This window comes from Ciona intestinalis, chromosome 1 (assembly GCF_000224145.3).
Source record: "Ciona intestinalis chromosome 1, KH, whole genome shotgun sequence".
NCBI classification, from domain to species: domain Eukaryota; kingdom Metazoa; phylum Chordata; class Ascidiacea; order Phlebobranchia; family Cionidae; genus Ciona; species Ciona intestinalis.
This window is the reverse complement of record NC_020166.2, coordinates 5,772,927-5,789,240: the sequence shown is the minus strand read 5'-3', so window position 1 is coordinate 5,789,240 and position 16,314 is coordinate 5,772,927. Positions and strand designations below refer to the sequence as shown.

Sequence of the window (16,314 nt, the reverse complement as noted above, 5' to 3'; positions counted from 1 at the left end):
CCCATTACCTCTGGGTTACAGGCAGGGGCGCTAACCACAATGCCACGGCACCGAAATCTTGATTGTGTTTTAACCATCATTTAACGACGGTTAATAGAAGTTGTGATTATAAGTCATAGAAGTTGTGAAAATAAGTTTTTTATTTTTTTGAGTGTTCTTATAGTTTACAACGAAATCGGACGAGAAAATAGAATAAAAAGATGTCCATCTTCCCCAATCCTAATATATGTAAAAAAAATTATTGTGTAGATATACAGAAAAGTTCTAAATTGTTGATAGTTTTATTTACAATTTGATTTTTTAGACACCAAGCCATTTCCCTTATCCATGTAAAGCCTGGACGAACGGTGCTGTGCTCGATATTTTACCAGCAAGCGGTGGAGGCGTTTAGTAAACATGACTACCAGGGGTGTCACGACATATGCGAGATGGGTTCAGTAATTGACGGCGACGACATCGAAAGAGAAAGCTCAGAGCTCGAGCTAAACGCGAAATCAGCAAATGCATTGTACAATGAAGTTCAGCCTTGCAGTTTAGTTAAAGAGTTATAGGCCATCGTTTCAAGACATAACACCTATTTCAGTAATGTTTGTTTCATTTGTATGAAATTCGATTCCTTATATATAAGCATATTCGTGATGTTATATGTATATCCTGCTTCTGTACAGTGTGTAAATCATATGGGAGAAGAAGGATAATGTCCCATCTTACCCACCCTACTACCTCTATAGTTGACTCGTACATTATAGGTTCCTAATAGGAATTTCCTAAGATTAATTATATGCTAGTGGTACCGAAACTCGCCTGAAAAGGGGTACATTGAAAGCATTATCACACAAAATGACTGGTGGCAGGTTGTGTTGCACTACAAAAAAAGCGGTGTAACATGGAGATGTTCTTAAGTTGGGAATTGTGGGTTGCTCGTTTTTGTTTATGTCGTGAAATACGGCGTGACCAAAGTCGAATAGATGTCCTACTCGACAGACGCAAAGTGGTGCTGACGTAATATATGAGTAGCTGATGATGACGTCACAAGCTGTGTAACGATTACGTCAGAATATTTCATAATCATTGCGTAAGCTTTTGTCTCGCTGAGGTACCGGTAACACACGGTGGAATTAGATGACAAGATGTGCAGCAAGTGTTTACATTTTATAGTGGTTGAATATATATCTTTAAGCTTTGCTGAAAGCAAATTAAAATTTAAGGAAAATGTTTGCGGGAAAGCCCCCACGTTGGAGATGGCGAAAACGTGTGAAAAAGGAAATTGGCTTACAAGACTAACTGTCCCAACAGCACAGTCTTATCTCGCATTCAGGACTCGTACATAGGGGTGCTAGCATACTTACTACAGCAATAAGTTAAACGATTTTACGTTTCAGAACTAACAGTTAAAATGGAATCGGCCGCTAGCGATAGGTCTTGGCTAAAACCAACTGTATTACTTTGCGTTTATGGTATATTTAGCTACATGAAGCCATCAGAGCCCTTTCTTACCCCGTATTTAATGGTAAGTTATCCTGGAGAGTGTTTTATTAGACTTTTTATATTACTTTGAAAACAGGGCCCCAGCAAGAATTTCACTGAATTTGAAGTGGTTAATGAAATCTATCCAGTATGGACTTATGCCTATGTTTGTTTTCTCCTACCCGTGTTCCTGCTCACCGATTATGTAAAGTACAAACCTGTGATCTTAATGCAAGGACTTGGGTAATTATTTTTAAAGTTAATTGAAAAGCTTTGGTTTTAGAATAATTCATTGCTTTTGAACAGATATATTGGATGTTGGATTTTGTTGTTATTTGCCCAAGGAGTTCCTTTAATGCAAGTGATGCAAGTCAGTTATGCTATTGCAACTGCCGGAGAAATTGGATACTATTCCTACATCTACAGGTAGTATATTATTGTATATATTTAATAAAAATGCTTACATTGTATTACAACCAAGATTAAGGTAATAAGAGGACTGTGCCCTAAATTCCAGTACCTAAGATAAGAACTTAACCATATAGAAATGAATTACAAGCAAAAAGCGATATATACAATTTTTTATTACATTTTATTAATTTCTATTATTATTTTACAGCATTGTAAAGCAAGAGCACTACCAACGTGTGACATCATATGTGCGTTCTACCACACTCATTGGACTTTTCCTTGGTTCCCTCATTGGTCAACTTTTGGTTCTCTTCGCCGATGTTACATATTTTGACTTAAACATATTTTCTCTTGTGAATGTATCTATTGCATTCGTAATATCTTGGTTTTTACCAATGCCAAAAAAAACGCTCTTCTTTTTTACTGAGGAAGAGATATGAGTGGTTCGATTGAGAGCACGCATCTAAATGAAGAGAATCCTGCTGAAGAAGCAAGTGAGGTCAATGCAGATGGGATCACCATTGAAGAAAGAGGGACTTCTTTTTCAGCTCCAAAACCAAATCCCAAAGTAACGTCTTTATTTTTTTTTAATTTATAAAGAAACTGTTTTATTTTTGCCTGTTGTATTTAATACTTCATTTGAATTGTTTTAATTAACAAATATCAGTGGTTTAAACAGATACATAATGCTTAATTGTTTGTTTAATGAAGCATTGCTTAAATGCGTGTTGTTTCTATTTTCTAGAACAAATCTAAAATAGATTGGAAAGGAGTTTTGGTGAGGTTGTGGGCAGATGTAAAAGGTTGTTACATGAACACTGTGTTATTGCGTTGGTCGTTGTGGTGGGCCTTGTCTACATGTGGTTGGCTGCTTGTGGTAAATTATGCTCAGAATCTGTGGGAAACAATTCACTCAAGTGCAGAAGGGGAGGTGTATAATGGTGCAGTTGAAGCAACTGCTACAGTGCTAGGTATGATTAGTAACTTCACTTGGTGCTGTTGAAAAGTATGAGGCGGTGTATAATTACCCAAAACTAACTTTATAACCAACATTATTTGAATGAATGTAACCATTTCCACGCGTGGCTGAAAAACGACAGTCGTTAAACACAGGTGTCCTGTTTCATACACCTCGTGCCAGCTTAGCACGTACCAAGTATGTTACTTTGTGGGTAAATATTAATGCCTTATTTTAGCATATTTCTAACGTTGCAATCCATTCAGGTGCACTGGGAGCATTTTGTGTTGGATTTATCAAGTTAAACTGGACAAGATGGGGAGAGATTGCCCTTGGACTTTGCTCTCTATGCAAGTGTGGCTTACTTTTGCTGATGTATTGGACAACAGATATCTGGCTATGTTATGCTGCATATGTTGGATTTATTGTGCTGTACAACTTTGTCATCACTATTACCCAGTAAGTGAAACAGATTTATAAAACAGTGTTAACGTTTTAATCTCACAATTTTTAAATAAATATTTTTTACCGGCGGGCCAATGTTAACCTAATTAAGCAGGAAAACTTCATACTAACACACCAGTTACCAACTTGGAATCTAAACATCTGACACAAATGGTCCAATTTCTTGATTTTCTCAATAAAATTTTGAAATTTTCCAATATGGCATGAATTTTATAAAAGCAAGCTAACCTACACAATAAAAGCCACATAATATTTGACAGCAAATGTTCCAAACATGTCGTAACAAAGTGTTTAAGAACCACTGACCTAATGTTTTATTAAAGGTTTCAACTTGCTGTTGGTCTCAATACTCAACGTTTTGCTTTGGTCTTTGGTGTGAACACATTCACTGCTGTCCTTCTCAATACAGTACTTACTGTCATTCTAATTGACAAGGCTGGATTCGGTCTGGATGTCAACACTCAATTTATTATATACAGGTTATTGCAATTATATTTTGCCTAATTTTCTGCTATTTTGTGTACTTTTTTATTATTTATTTGAAATAAATGTATGTGTTTTATTATAGTTCATGTTATTACAAATTATAGCTAATTAAATATTAATTTATGCTTTGATTACATTCCTTGTTTACTCTCCTCTTGAAACTTGGCATATCATTACTCACATAAGGTGTATTTGTTTGCTATTGCAGTAAAAAGGATAAATTTTCAAGAACCAAACAATATATATATATATATATATATATATATATATATATACTTGAATATTTGATAAGCATATTTGCTCCAATATTTACATTGTATCAGTTCTTGTAATCCTTTTATCAATCTTTCGATTGCTAGGAATTACCATTTTAAAACTAGAACTAGCAAATAACATGGTTGCTCAATTGAACATAATACAATGCCTTTGATTAAATAACAATAGACTTAAATGTTTGATATTTGAGTTATCAGTGTTGTTTGTGAATGGTATTGTGTCAGTCTTTTAGCTTTAATTAAGTTTGACCTGTTGGCGGGTTTATGTGAATAGTATGTTATCCTATTTTCAACCAAATTATATGTATATCTCAATATCTGTACCACATAAATAGTATTTCATTACTGTTTAGGATCAATCCAAATTTTAATAATTAATGTTTAAAATAGACTAACGTTTAAAATCCTTTTTAAAACATGATGAGTCCTGTTTTAGCATTTTACTAAAGTTTCTAGGAATACTAAAAAGTAAAAAATATATTAGAGATAATTCATAAATGCAGCAGAATATCCCCTAAACTGTCTCAAATTGTAATAATTTTGCAGTGGCTACTTCGCAATCATCGCTGTAATATTCCTTCTTCATGGAGTCTATTTTCTCTGCAAGAACGGTTTCAGCGGCGGTAGCAGTTTCTCTGTTTCTGCTCCAGAAGAAGAGGACCCCAAAACAATAAAGATATCGGAGCAAACTCCCCTGTAGGTTTGATAGAAAATAAAATGCGTAAAACAATGACACCCGTTTGCAAAGCATGGGGTAACTATACTATTTTGATTATTATTTTTCTAAGTTTGTTTTTATCAGCTTTGATTACGATGTTTAACATTTTTCATTGTTCCATTTCGAATTGTAATTTTTCATACATGTGCTACCTTTTTTAACTTTTAATATGAATTGCAATTTCTTTACTTCAATTTTTTTGTCAGTTAGTTCAATGCAAATTACTGTGGTAGAAAATTATAAGTGGTAGCTGGTAGGGTAAGTGGCCATCGAGATTATAGCTTTATTTAAATATTGAGCATATAAACCTTGCAAGGCTGCAATAAAACGTTATTTAACAGTAAATATTAGTTTCGGGAAGTCACCCATTATTATACTGTGCAAGGTGTTGCAATTCTTCGAAACTGTTTTCTTGTCACGCATGTGTTTTACACATAGCTTAGTTTAATTCGTGCTCACTTTTAGCCCAGTCGGATGCCTTAAAATTTTTATTGCTCTGCACTTAATTTTTTCCTCGATGTCCCAAAAGTATGGTAGTGTTTTTTGAAAAACAGAATTCATTTGTTATAATTGGCTTGTTAACTTTATACCATTACCTTCACTAGAATACACTTCCCTGCAAAGCCGAAATATAACCCTGCCTATAAATGACTCTTACTATCAGTGTTAAAAACGACGCATGTGAGGGTTGTGTGATTTTCTTTTATTTCACATGACACTTGAATAGTTTACCGCCAAAGAAACGCGTTCAAAATCCGTCAGATTTGCGATAATAAAACGTACAGCATGATCTGCGGGACTCTTCATTCGCCTCTTCCAAGTACTGAATACATTTTGTCGTTGAAGGTTAGGGCAGCACAGCGGGCATAGAACGAGCATTCACACCGAAATAGTTGGTTGAGGTGGCCAAGTCGACTACCCTATCGTTGATGTACACCTTGCGCATGTTTCCGTTGAACGGGGCTAACGTCCCCCCTGGAAATATGCAAGATTTATGGTAAAGATAAAGCTTTGGTGAAGATGCAAAATATCTGGGAATCTGTATGTTGTCAGTGACAAGTTCTGAGTATGGCGTTTATATATAATTCTCTTGCCTGGCTCGCCACCAATATACAGCGGTGCTGCTGAATCGAAACGAAACCTTCCGCCTCTCATTTCTTCACTTCCCGGCCTTCCATCAACATACAGTGAAATCTGAGAAAATGAGTTGTTTTATCTATTGGTCGGCACACCTTTGTTCGCTTAATGCCTTACATACCTTTCCGCGGGTGGAAATTTTACAGTAAATGCTCATCCACAAACCGGTGCACATCAATTGCCCCTCCTTTCTATATATAGATGAATGTGTGCGGATGCCGGAGATGTCCGTAACCTCTGCCCGAATCTATCAAAAAATAACCTTTCTTTATCATCGCACTTATATCTACATTGTCATGTCCTTACAGTTCCGTCACTAAGAGATAAAACTAACTTCCCCCCGCCGTTCGTTCTTGCCGAAACCAAAACACCATCGGGATAACTTGTCCTGACCACCGCTCGAAATTTAAAATCTGGCACGCGCCGCATTTGAGACGGATCTGCGAATGTAAGCGTAAATGTAAACAACTTGTAAGGGCCTAAAATAGTTGCATATAAAAGCATCTTAATACCTAACTGTAAGAATCCAGTCCCATAAAATAAAGTTCCTGGTTGTACAGTTTCTGTACAGCCTTTGTGGCTGTTAAAAAATCCATTCTTTGAAGGAATCCACGAAACTTTTCCCATCTTTGTTCGTATTTTTCTTACGCAGCCAATATACTGCGGGTATATCCCCTATAATACGTACGTGTTAAACTACGTCAATTTTGCAGTGGGATTCGTCATTTCAACAATCTATATTTAGAAATTTTGGGTAAGATGGAATTACCGTTAGCTCCTCAATCTAATGTTTTTGAATTGTGTTTTAAACAATTAACAATTCTTACCTCACCCTATATAGTATATACGTTTAAACTTACAATCGTACGAAGAAGTGAATGATTTCCTGGCAAGCCCCCAATGTAAATCAAAGTCTCAGGTTGAAATTTTGGCGCCGAGGGTGAGCTACTTGTTACCCTGGCAACTGTTGTGTTGTTCACGAAAAATTTAAGTTTTTTGCCTGTTTTTAAAAGTCGGACCTGCAACCGAAAATAAAAGAAATTTGTATAAAGTTTTGTTTTTCCGGCTATATGAACAAAGTATAGGTTTTGGACATACCGAGTGCCAAGCTCCGTTGGAAACTGTAGTGTTTGAAGCCATGCTGACATGCCTTGAACCTGTATTGTAACCTGCAGTAAGTTGCCCGTCTTGTATCATGATATAAATGTATTTGTCTCCATCTTCATTACTGATACCGAGCAATAGGCCCTCGGTGTCAAATGTTCGAAAAAGCATGTAAAGATTTATTCTAAAAAAATGTATTTTATTAAAAGTTCCTTTTTGTTGAAAAGGCCCATTCTTTGATTTTGTAGTTTTACTTTTTACGTGACTGTTTTACAATTTGTTGATTTGCAAAATCGTTGCTTTTTCCTCCAAGTAACAGATGCCAACGCAATATAGCGGGGTCTGGTCGACTGCCAAGGCATCCTGAGTCGGCCTGACATGTTCGACCATCTTCTGCAAGGCTGTACCCCCTCGAGCAACCGCAGGTGTACGAGCCCTCAGTGTTAAAGCATTTCTACAAGTTAAAGCATTGGATCTTATGAAAGGGTGCGTATATACGTTTGAATAATAAGTTTTTTTATACACTATATAAACATTCTGAAATAATAACCCATATGTATTATTATTAGGTAAGGTGGGATACCGTTAGCACCTATAAACACTACGTATCCTAATCGTAATTTGGATAACTAACAACACCATTTTAAATCCGCAGAGCTATGGGGTTATATAATTTTGTCAATATACCTTTTTGTTTAATATACCAATTAGGACGAGAAAGTGGAATAAAAATATGTCCCCTTTTACCCCACTCAATCAAAATAGAAGTAATTAGTATAACTACATTTGCTAACGTACATCTTCACAGGTGCCTTGCGATAAACATTCGTCAATATCAGCGCAGGTCCTTCCGTTGCTGTTTAAGACAAAGCCATCCAGACATAAACATCGGAAGCTGCCCTTTGAGCGTAAGTAAACGTTAATTAAATAGTCGATTAAATAAAAGACGATCATAATAAAAGTGAGCCATATAAGTACGTGGGGTACAACATAACGGATATAAACAAGCGGCCAGAAGCATTTTATGTCACCTGTGAGTTTTGACACGTTTGCTCGCATTCTTCGTCAGCGCACTCATCAATATCCATACACGAACCATTGTTTCGAATTTGGTAGCCAGTACTAAGAGACATATGCACATTACCATAGTACAAGTCACTGTTATTTATGTATGTAGTAATGTTAACTACCTGCATCCACAAGTATAAGAACCAAGAGTGTTTTGACATTCTTGTTCACATATATTAGTATCTTCACATTCGTTCACGTCTTCACACTCGTTGTCATTTAGAATATATCCCATGCGACACTGGCATGTGTAAGAACCTAGACCAGCAAATTTATTAAATGTATCATGAGCTGTTAAACGACATCGACCTATTTAGTTGCCAGCGCGGCGTCTGTTGTCTAGTAATGAGTAGTCAGTTTCGACGCATTAGTTCGCGCAGTTCCGTAGTGTAGTGGTTATCACGTCTGCTTTACACGCAGAAGGTCATGGGTTCGAACCCCATCGGAACTACGTTTTTGCCTTTTAATTTTTATCTTTTAATTTTTGTCTAGAACTTTTTTCTGTCATGTGACTCTACATTTTAATAACAAAGTTTACCGAAATTATGACTTATTTGCATTATCATATGCGGGGTACTTATACAAATTGTATTATAGCCGTTAATATATTCGTCCTTATAAAAAAGGAAAAGTTAACAACGTTTTAAAACACGAACAAATGTGTGCTTTCATTTTCAAGGATCAAATAATTGACCAGTTTACTTTAATTGTTTAATGTTGATCGATGGACACCGAAAGTTAGTATAGAAGTTGCTACTTGAATAGACTCAATGGCGCCACGTAACGATTTAACGTTTAGTTAAGTGTTTGTTCTTCTAAAGTGTTTGTTTTCTAACTTGTAAAATTTCTAAGAGTGTATCGTGGTTGTATAGAGACTAGTAAAATTAGAGTATGTACTATTAAGCAGTTCCGTAGTGTAGTGGTTATCACGTCTGCTTTACACGCAGAAGGTCATGGGTTCGAACCCCATCGGAACTACGTTTTTTATATTTTTGTCTATGTCGTTTTCTGTGCTGCAAACATACCTTTCAATAACATGTAGTTTACCAGATATAGTCAGGTGGGGTAAGATGGGACATGTTTTATTTTGTTTTCTCTTTCCAAAAATAGTAGTATACATAAAGAATATTTACAGAATAATGTAACCTTGGCCCCGCGACTGTAGAAGAGCGTTGTTAATTGTTAAAAACACAATCGGTAAATATGGGACATAGGTGCTTACGGTATCCCATCTTAAGCCACAATACTCTCACATTATAAGCCAGACTTATTCTATTTATCGTATGCGAGTTACTAACACATTAGGTAGCATTGCGGTTAAAATATATCTGTCATTCTTGAAATCGAAACCTCGTTTTAAAATGCAAATTCTTAGATGCAGTTATTTAGGCTCGGTGGCGCCACATAACTAATGTGTTTGTTTCTACACTTGTAAAACTGCTAAAAAATGTTTCGCGGTGGTATAGTACCTAAAATCTATGTAATTATAAGCAGTTCCGTAGTGTAGTGGTTATCACGTCTGCTTTACACGCAGAAGGTCATGGGTTCGAACCCCATCGGAACTACATTTGTTTTTGCATAAAGATAATCTTTAGGCGAACACCGTATTATAGTTCAAGCAACTTATTTTACCTTGATTATTCACGCAAAGGTGTGGACAGTTTCCATTTTCGGCCAAACACTCGTCGACGTCTTCGTTGCAAATTTCCCCCGTAAATCCCAAATTGCATTCGCATGTAAAACTACATAGGCAGATTCAATTAATAAAGGTAACATGTTACGTGTTCTAATATAGTTTAAACAGTATATAGTATAGGAAGATGGGACATCTTTTTATTTTATGTTATATAGTAAACAAAGAACATTCAAAGAATTAGAAAACCGCGAGTCCCATAGACCGTTGTTAATTGTTTTTCATACGATTAGAATACTTGAATAATATCTGTTCAAGGTGTCCCATCTCCCCCCCATCTTACTATAACTAATAAAGTAACCTGTCGGCAGTTGTAGTACAGACACCATTCGCACACGGATCTTCCGAGCACGGGTTATTCTCTAGTTCGCAAAACTGACCACTGTAACCATAGTAACAAGAGCATGTGAAATTGTTTAAACCCTCGTTGCACCTACCGTGGACACATGGGTTACTGCTGCATTCCCGTATGTCTAAAGACAAAATGCAAAATTTTTTATTTATTTTACAAAATCAGACGTAATAAATAGCTGAAACTACAACTACAAAATATAGGTAGACTTAGCTCTTACCGAAGCAACGTCTTCCTACTAGTTCGTAACCCCTATTACAAGCGCATGAAAAAGAACCTGCCGTATTCACACACAGTTGCCGACACCCCCCGTTGTTCGAAGCACATTCATCAATATCATCGCAAGCGTTCGTCTCCTATTATAGAAAATCAAAGAAAAACACTATAATGAAACCATACCGATAATGAGCTTAACTTTTACAAACCGATTGCAGAAGGAATCCGCGACGACAAGAGCAAGTGAAGCTTCCGTCAGTATTCTGGCATGTCTGTCCACACGGAGGATCCGGGAGAATGCATTCGTTGATATCTGCCTCGGTAAAAACATACAACCTTTAAATCATGTCCAAAATGGTATGCTGATGCCACACAGGTATGTTGTTGCATGTTGTTTACCTCTGCACGATACTTTGTCGTAGTTTGCTACAAAACCTTCCGGACACGTGCACACGTATGAACCAGGTGTATTTTTGCATATATGTTGACATCTGTGCGGTCCTGCACATTCGTCTATATCCTGTATATAAGAATCACAATAAGTTATTAAGCACTGTTATTTGATTACGGAGATGACAAATTAAAGAGCTAAGCGAAACTCAAAATGTGAGAACAGTAAAGCGAACGTATACCGTGCATGTTCTACCACCATCATCTGTCTCATATCCTTTGTGGCAAACGCACGAAAACGAGCCATCGTCGTTGAGGCATTTACCGCTACAACCTCCGTTATCTTGCTTGCATTCGTTTATATCTTCACAATATTTCCTGTGAAACTTGATCTTTGAAACTTGTGTGCAAAACTAGTGTGCCGTTGCAAATTAAAACAAGTTCTTTTAGAAAGAGTATAGATTCTTAACACATGTATAAATAAAAGCAATTAACAATGTTATTCGTTTGGACAAAAGCATAAACATTCAGTCAACGATTTCTCACCCGAATAGCCTGTCAACTTTGTAACCGGGCTGGCACAAACAGTAAGAACTCCCAGCGGTGTTGACGCATTGATAATCACACCCATGTGCCGTATTCGTGCACTCATTAATATCTAATGACATTTTCGAAGCATTAACGACTGTATTTTTAATTGGTGTACGGATGTGGCGTTCCTTAATGAAATAGTTATACCAATAACTCAAAAACCGTACGTCTTTCGACAGTAAAGTTGGTGTCTGAAACAACCCAGTGAGAAGGCCACTATATATACATTATAAAAAAATGGTTTAAGTTATCCTTTAAAGTTTAAACCGCGTTTCCATTGAGTATCAAATAAATATATAGTATTTCTCCATTTATGTTATTGTAAAATGCCTTTTTAAATTACCTTCGCATATGATTTGACTTTCTAAGTCGAGTAAATAACCGGGTAGGCAACCACAGCGAAAACTTCCTACTGTGTTTGTGCAGTTATGGTGGCAAGGCGACGACGCACATTCGTCTGTATCTGAAATCACAAATTGTTGACTACATGTAGCCATTACCCGTAATATGAAACCCAACGTTGTGCGTGGGTGCTAATATAGGTTTGGAAAACTGAACTCAAATATACGTTACCCATTTCGCAAGAGGCTCCTTCGTAGCCAATGTAACAATCACAGTAATGGACATTATCAACTTCTGCTGCAAGGCAACGTCCGTGTCCTGAACAACCAAACCGACGACAGTCCGATATCACTGCAATTAAGTAATGTTATAACTAAGCATATACTATATGAAAGCGGTTGTGGATTAAGCCTGATAATGCTGTAAACAAAGCATTTTCTGTGGATTTATAAAATATGTTTTACCTTGGTCACAGACAACGCCGAAGTAATGTTCATCGCAAAGACAAGTAAAATTGTTCAAGTTGTCTCTACAACTTCCATGGTCACCACACGGATTGCTCAAACACTCGTTTAAATCTGCATTCAACGACTTTTAAAAAAGTATCGGTTCAAACGTAAATGCTTATGTAGTTAAACTTAGTAAAGCTATATTGCCACGTAAAATATAGAAGTCATTACACTCCGTATGTTCAAAGCATATATACCATCTTCACATATTGATCCGCTGTATCCGGGCAAGCAGTCGCAACGAAAACCATCTGGCAAATCCACGCAACGGCTGGTACCAGTGGGGGAGCAAGGCTCGGGTGTGCAATGGTTTGTCGCTGTTATCAAAATATGAAATGTGTTACGGCGCTTATGCTATTTTTAACTGGGCAGACGCCATACCAGTTTCACAGTGCAAACCAACGAAGTTGTCCTTACAATCGCAATTATAGGATTCAAGTGAGTTGATACATTTGTTTGTTCCCTCGAGGCTACATGGATTCGGATCGCATAAGTCGATATCTAAAGCAAATTGAAGCACATTTGAAACGTATAACGTTTATAAACTTTTGCTTTAGGAAGTTTAGGTAACGCTAAAGCATACCCGGACCAGACTTCTCATTTAGCAAACCCCGCCTTTCTCTCTCTTTTATTCACACAAAACTCTCGAGTGAGTTCTCGCAAATCGTAGTTTATCGAGTGGTGTAAACCCCACAAACACGAGGTAGAACAATTTAATATGGTCAATTCAAAAACTTGTTTAACTAAGATCATGCTTTTAGGGATCATTTCTATAGTATGCATCTTGAAAACGTCGTCATATTTTGACGATACGACAACTGCGATGACGAGTCGTAGGATTCTCCTCTGAGCATGAAGCTTTACTGTTTATAAATTTATTTACACACAGTTATTGAGGATTGTTTTCAATACAAATTCTAGTATTGAAAGGAGGAGAATCCTTGCTGAGCAGTTTTCATATTCTTAAAACTTGTAAGTCTTTTTCACATTTTATGTTTCCGAATTTCGGTAATCGGTTGAAAAGGTTTTATATAATAGTCATGGTTTGCCAAACCGATTAAAGTTTAGATCACATAGGGTAAGTTCGCTTATATAACGGGCTCCGAACTTGCTGTTTCCAAACGCTAATCCTTAACGCTCTTTTTCGCAAACGGCAGATTAAACTCGTAAAACATGTTGGTTGTTTAAGTGTTGCTTGTTAAGATCATACTTTTAGGGTTCATTTCTATAGTGTGTATCTTGAAAACGTCGTCGTATTTTGGCGATACGACAACTGAGATGATGAGTCGCAGGATTCTCCTCTGAGCATGAAGCTTTACTGTCATTTACAAACAGTGACTGAGGATTGTTTTCAATGCTCTTGTAGTAATGAAAGGAGGAGAATTCTTGCTGAGCAGTTACTGTTTGTATTTATTAAGTTGCATGCGTTTTATTTCACTCGGTTTGTTGACGTTTTTAGGTGACGTTTCCAAAGTTTATTTTAATATGTCGACCATTGAAATCGAGGTCATGTAATTAAATTTCCAAACAGAGCTCCAATAGAGAATTATTGCGCTTTGAACATTCCAATTATTTTATCGATTGTTTATTACCAAATATAACGAGAAAATACAATGATAAGGTGTCCAATCTCCCCCATCTTTTCGTATGGTTTGTGTCTCGCAAACGGCAGATTAAACTTGTAAAACATGTTGGTTGTTTTCAGAGTTGTTTGTTGAGATCATACTTTTAGGGATCATTTCTCTAGTGTGCATCTTGAAAACGTCGTCATATTGTGACGATACGACAACTGCGATGATGAGTCGCAGGATTCTCCACTGAGCATGAAGCTTTACTGTTTGTAGTTTCATTTACAAAGTGATTGAGGATTGTTTTCATTGCTGTTGTAGTAACGAAAGGAGGAGAATCCTTGCTGAGCAGTTACTGTTTGTATTTATTAAGTTGCGTGCGTTTTATTTCGCTCGGTTTTTTGACGTTTTTAGGTGACGTTTCCAAAGTTTATTTTAATGTGTCGACAATTAAAATCGAGGTCAGGTAATCAAATTTCTAAACAGAGCTCCAATAAAGAATTATTGCGCTTTGAACATTCTAATTACTTAATCGATTGTGTTCCCTTATTTTTGGATGGTTTTTGTTTACTACCAAATATAACGAGAAAATACAATGATAAGGTGTCTCATCTTCCCCTTATATTTTCGTATGGTTTGTGTCTCGCAAACGGCGTATTAAATTCGTAAAACATGTTGGTTGTTTTCAGAGTTAATTGTTAAGATCATACTTTTATGGATCATTTCTATAGTATGTATCTTGAAAACGTCGTCATATTTTGACGATACGATGACGTGCTAAGTAGTTAATGTTTGCATTTAAAAAATCATTTACGTTTAATCTGCGAAAGGATTTTTGGGGGTTTTGGTGTCGTATATAATTCCGTGTAACTTCAAATTACTGGCATTAAAAGCGTGGCCAGGTGACTAATTTTCAAACTTGATAAAATTTCTAATCAGACTTGATTAAATTTTCAAACACGGCTTTATTAAAGACCTGTTGCACTTTGAACATTCAAATTATTTCGTCGATTAAGTTCTTTTATTTGAATGGTTTTTGTTTACTACCAAATGAGACGAGAAAATACAATGTATGTCCCATCTCCCCCCTTATACTGTACGTTTTAATATCTTTCCGGAGTTAAAACACTTTTCGTATGGTTTATGTCTCACAAACGGCAGATTAAACTCGTAAAACATGTCGGTTGCTTCAGTGTTTTTGTAGCTAAGATCATACTTTTAGGGATCATTTCTATAGTGTGTATTTTGAAAACGTCGTCATATTTAGACGATACGACAACTGCGATGATGAGTCGCAGGATTCTCCTCTGAGCATGAAGCTTTACTGTTTTGTAGGTTCATTTACAAACAGTGATTGAGGATTGTTTTCATTGCTGATGTAGTTAATGAAAGGAGGAGAATCCTTGCTGAGCAGTTGTTGTTTGTATTTATAAAATCATTTTTTAATATGCGGAAAGATTTTACGTTTTTTCATTGTCGTTTAAATCCGTGTAAATTCGAATTACGCTGGCATTAAAAGCGTGGCCAGGTGACTAAGTTTCAAAACACAGGACGACTTATACGAATAATTCGTTTCGAACTTGACGCGTGTGATATAGTCGTACAATCTATAATTAAACGTTCTAAATTTTCAGAATGTGAACCCATAAGGGTATATTTTACGCAAACATCAGATTAAACCTGTAAATCATAAATGTTGTTTTAGAGTTGTTTGTTAAGATCATACTTTTAGGGATCATTTCTATAGTGTGTATCTTGAAAACGTCGTCATATTTTGGCGATACGACAACTGCGATGATGAGTCGCAGGATTCTCCTCTGAGCATGAAGCTTTACTGTTTGTAGGTTCATTTATAAACGGTGATTGAGAATTGTTTTCGATGCTCTCGTAGCATTGGAAGGTGGAGAATCCTTGCTGAGCAGTTACTGTTTGTATTTATTAAGTTGCGTGCGTTTTATTTCGCTCGGTTTTTTGACGTTTTTAGGTAACGTTTCCAAAGTTTATTTTAACATGTCGACAATTAAAATCGAGGTCAGGTAATCAAATTTCTAAACAGGGCTCCAATAGAGAATTATTGCGCTTTGAACATTCCAATTACTTAATCGATTGTGTTCCCTTAATTTTAAATTTGTTTACTACCAAATATAACGAGAAAATACAATGATAAGCTGTCCAATCTCCCCCACATTTTCGTATGGTTTGTGTCTCGCAAACGGAGTATTAAATTCGTAAAACATGTTGGTTGTTTTCAGAGTTAATTGTTAAGATCATACTTTTATGGATCATTTCTATAGTGTGTATCTTGAAAACGTCGTCATATTTTGACGATACGACAACTGCGATGATGAGTCGCAGGATTCTCCTCTTGAGTATGAAGCTTTACTGTTTGTAGTTTCATTTATAAACAGTGATTGAGGATTGTTTTCATTGCTCTCGTAGCAACGGAAGGAGGAGAATCCTTGCTGAGCAGTTAATTTGTATTTATTAAGTTGCGTGCGTTTTATTTCGCTCGGTTTTTTGACGTTTTTAGGTAACGTTTCCAAAGTTTATTTTAACATGTCGAC

The 16,314-nt window shown here is 36.4% G+C and overlaps 1 protein-coding gene, 1 long non-coding RNA gene, 10 other non-coding genes and 1 pseudogene across 14 annotated transcripts in view; 11 read left to right on the top strand and 2 right to left on the bottom strand.

Moving 5' to 3' along the window:
- The window catches only part of LOC100181333 (thiamine transporter 1-like), a 10,487-nt gene extending 4,974 nt beyond the window's left edge, over positions 1-5,513 (top strand). The window contains exons 5-8 of the mRNA XM_026834709.1: positions 2,624-2,849; positions 3,103-3,295; positions 3,625-3,780; positions 4,609-5,513. Coding sequence (XP_026690510.1) covers positions 2,624-2,849; positions 3,103-3,295; positions 3,625-3,780; positions 4,609-4,762 — 729 coding nt within the window. The 3' untranslated portion in view covers positions 4,763-5,513. The remainder of the gene's footprint in view (positions 1-2,623; positions 2,850-3,102; positions 3,296-3,624; positions 3,781-4,608) is intronic.
- Positions 5,463-16,314, bottom strand: part of gla4 — a 20,240-nt gene continuing 9,388 nt past the window's right edge. Inside the window, exons 6-28 of one of the 3 annotated variants that reach the window (XR_003395808.1) lie at positions 12,564-12,683; positions 12,380-12,499; positions 12,138-12,251; positions 11,905-12,024; positions 11,675-11,794; positions 11,287-11,398; positions 10,983-11,118; positions 10,750-10,870; positions 10,560-10,663; positions 10,355-10,490; positions 10,084-10,255; positions 9,722-9,831; positions 8,212-8,347; positions 8,053-8,143; positions 7,820-7,921; positions 7,276-7,475; positions 7,016-7,205; positions 6,778-6,936; positions 6,430-6,592; positions 6,224-6,357; positions 6,039-6,164; positions 5,875-5,974; positions 5,463-5,755 (exon numbers count right to left, since the gene is read on the bottom strand). This is a non-coding gene — a transcript (gamma-carboxyglutamic acid protein 4). The remainder of the gene's footprint in view (positions 5,756-5,874; positions 5,975-6,038; positions 6,165-6,223; positions 6,358-6,429; positions 6,593-6,777; positions 6,937-7,015; positions 7,206-7,275; positions 7,476-7,819; positions 7,922-8,052; positions 8,144-8,211; positions 8,348-9,721; positions 9,832-10,083; positions 10,256-10,354; positions 10,491-10,559; positions 10,664-10,749; positions 10,871-10,982; positions 11,119-11,286; positions 11,399-11,674; positions 11,795-11,904; positions 12,025-12,137; positions 12,252-12,379; positions 12,500-12,563; positions 12,684-16,314) is intronic. The other 2 variants (XR_003395809.1, XR_003395810.1) reach the window with 2 other exon arrangements.
- trnav-uac lies at positions 8,468-8,540 on the top strand. Its single transcript has one exon. It is a non-coding gene; the product is annotated as a tRNA-Val (tRNA).
- On the top strand, positions 8,995-9,067 carry trnav-uac. The gene has a single exon. It is a non-coding gene; the product is annotated as a tRNA-Val (tRNA).
- trnav-uac lies at positions 9,582-9,654 on the top strand. The gene has a single exon. It is a non-coding gene; the product is annotated as a tRNA-Val (tRNA).
- Positions 12,928-13,135, top strand: LOC113475270. Its single transcript, XR_003397016.1, has one exon. It is a non-coding gene; the product is annotated as a small nucleolar RNA U3 (small nucleolar RNA).
- Positions 13,329-16,314, bottom strand: part of LOC113474494 — a 5,672-nt gene continuing 2,686 nt past the window's right edge. The window contains exons 2-3 of the long non-coding RNA XR_003396155.1: positions 15,076-15,675; positions 13,329-13,500 (exon numbers count right to left, since the gene is read on the bottom strand). This is a non-coding gene — a long non-coding RNA (uncharacterized LOC113474494). The remainder of the gene's footprint in view (positions 13,501-15,075; positions 15,676-16,314) is intronic.
- LOC113475255 lies at positions 13,383-13,580 on the top strand. The gene has a single exon (XR_003397000.1). It is a non-coding gene; the product is annotated as a small nucleolar RNA U3 (small nucleolar RNA).
- Positions 13,899-14,103, top strand: LOC113475248. Its single transcript, XR_003396993.1, has one exon. It is a non-coding gene; the product is annotated as a small nucleolar RNA U3 (small nucleolar RNA).
- Positions 14,451-14,536, top strand: LOC113475258 (annotated as a pseudogene).
- LOC113475273 lies at positions 14,957-15,165 on the top strand. Its single transcript, XR_003397019.1, has one exon. It is a non-coding gene; the product is annotated as a small nucleolar RNA U3 (small nucleolar RNA).
- LOC113475245 lies at positions 15,467-15,673 on the top strand. Its single transcript, XR_003396989.1, has one exon. It is a non-coding gene; the product is annotated as a small nucleolar RNA U3 (small nucleolar RNA).
- On the top strand, positions 16,014-16,221 carry LOC113475247. The gene has a single exon (XR_003396992.1). It is a non-coding gene; the product is annotated as a small nucleolar RNA U3 (small nucleolar RNA).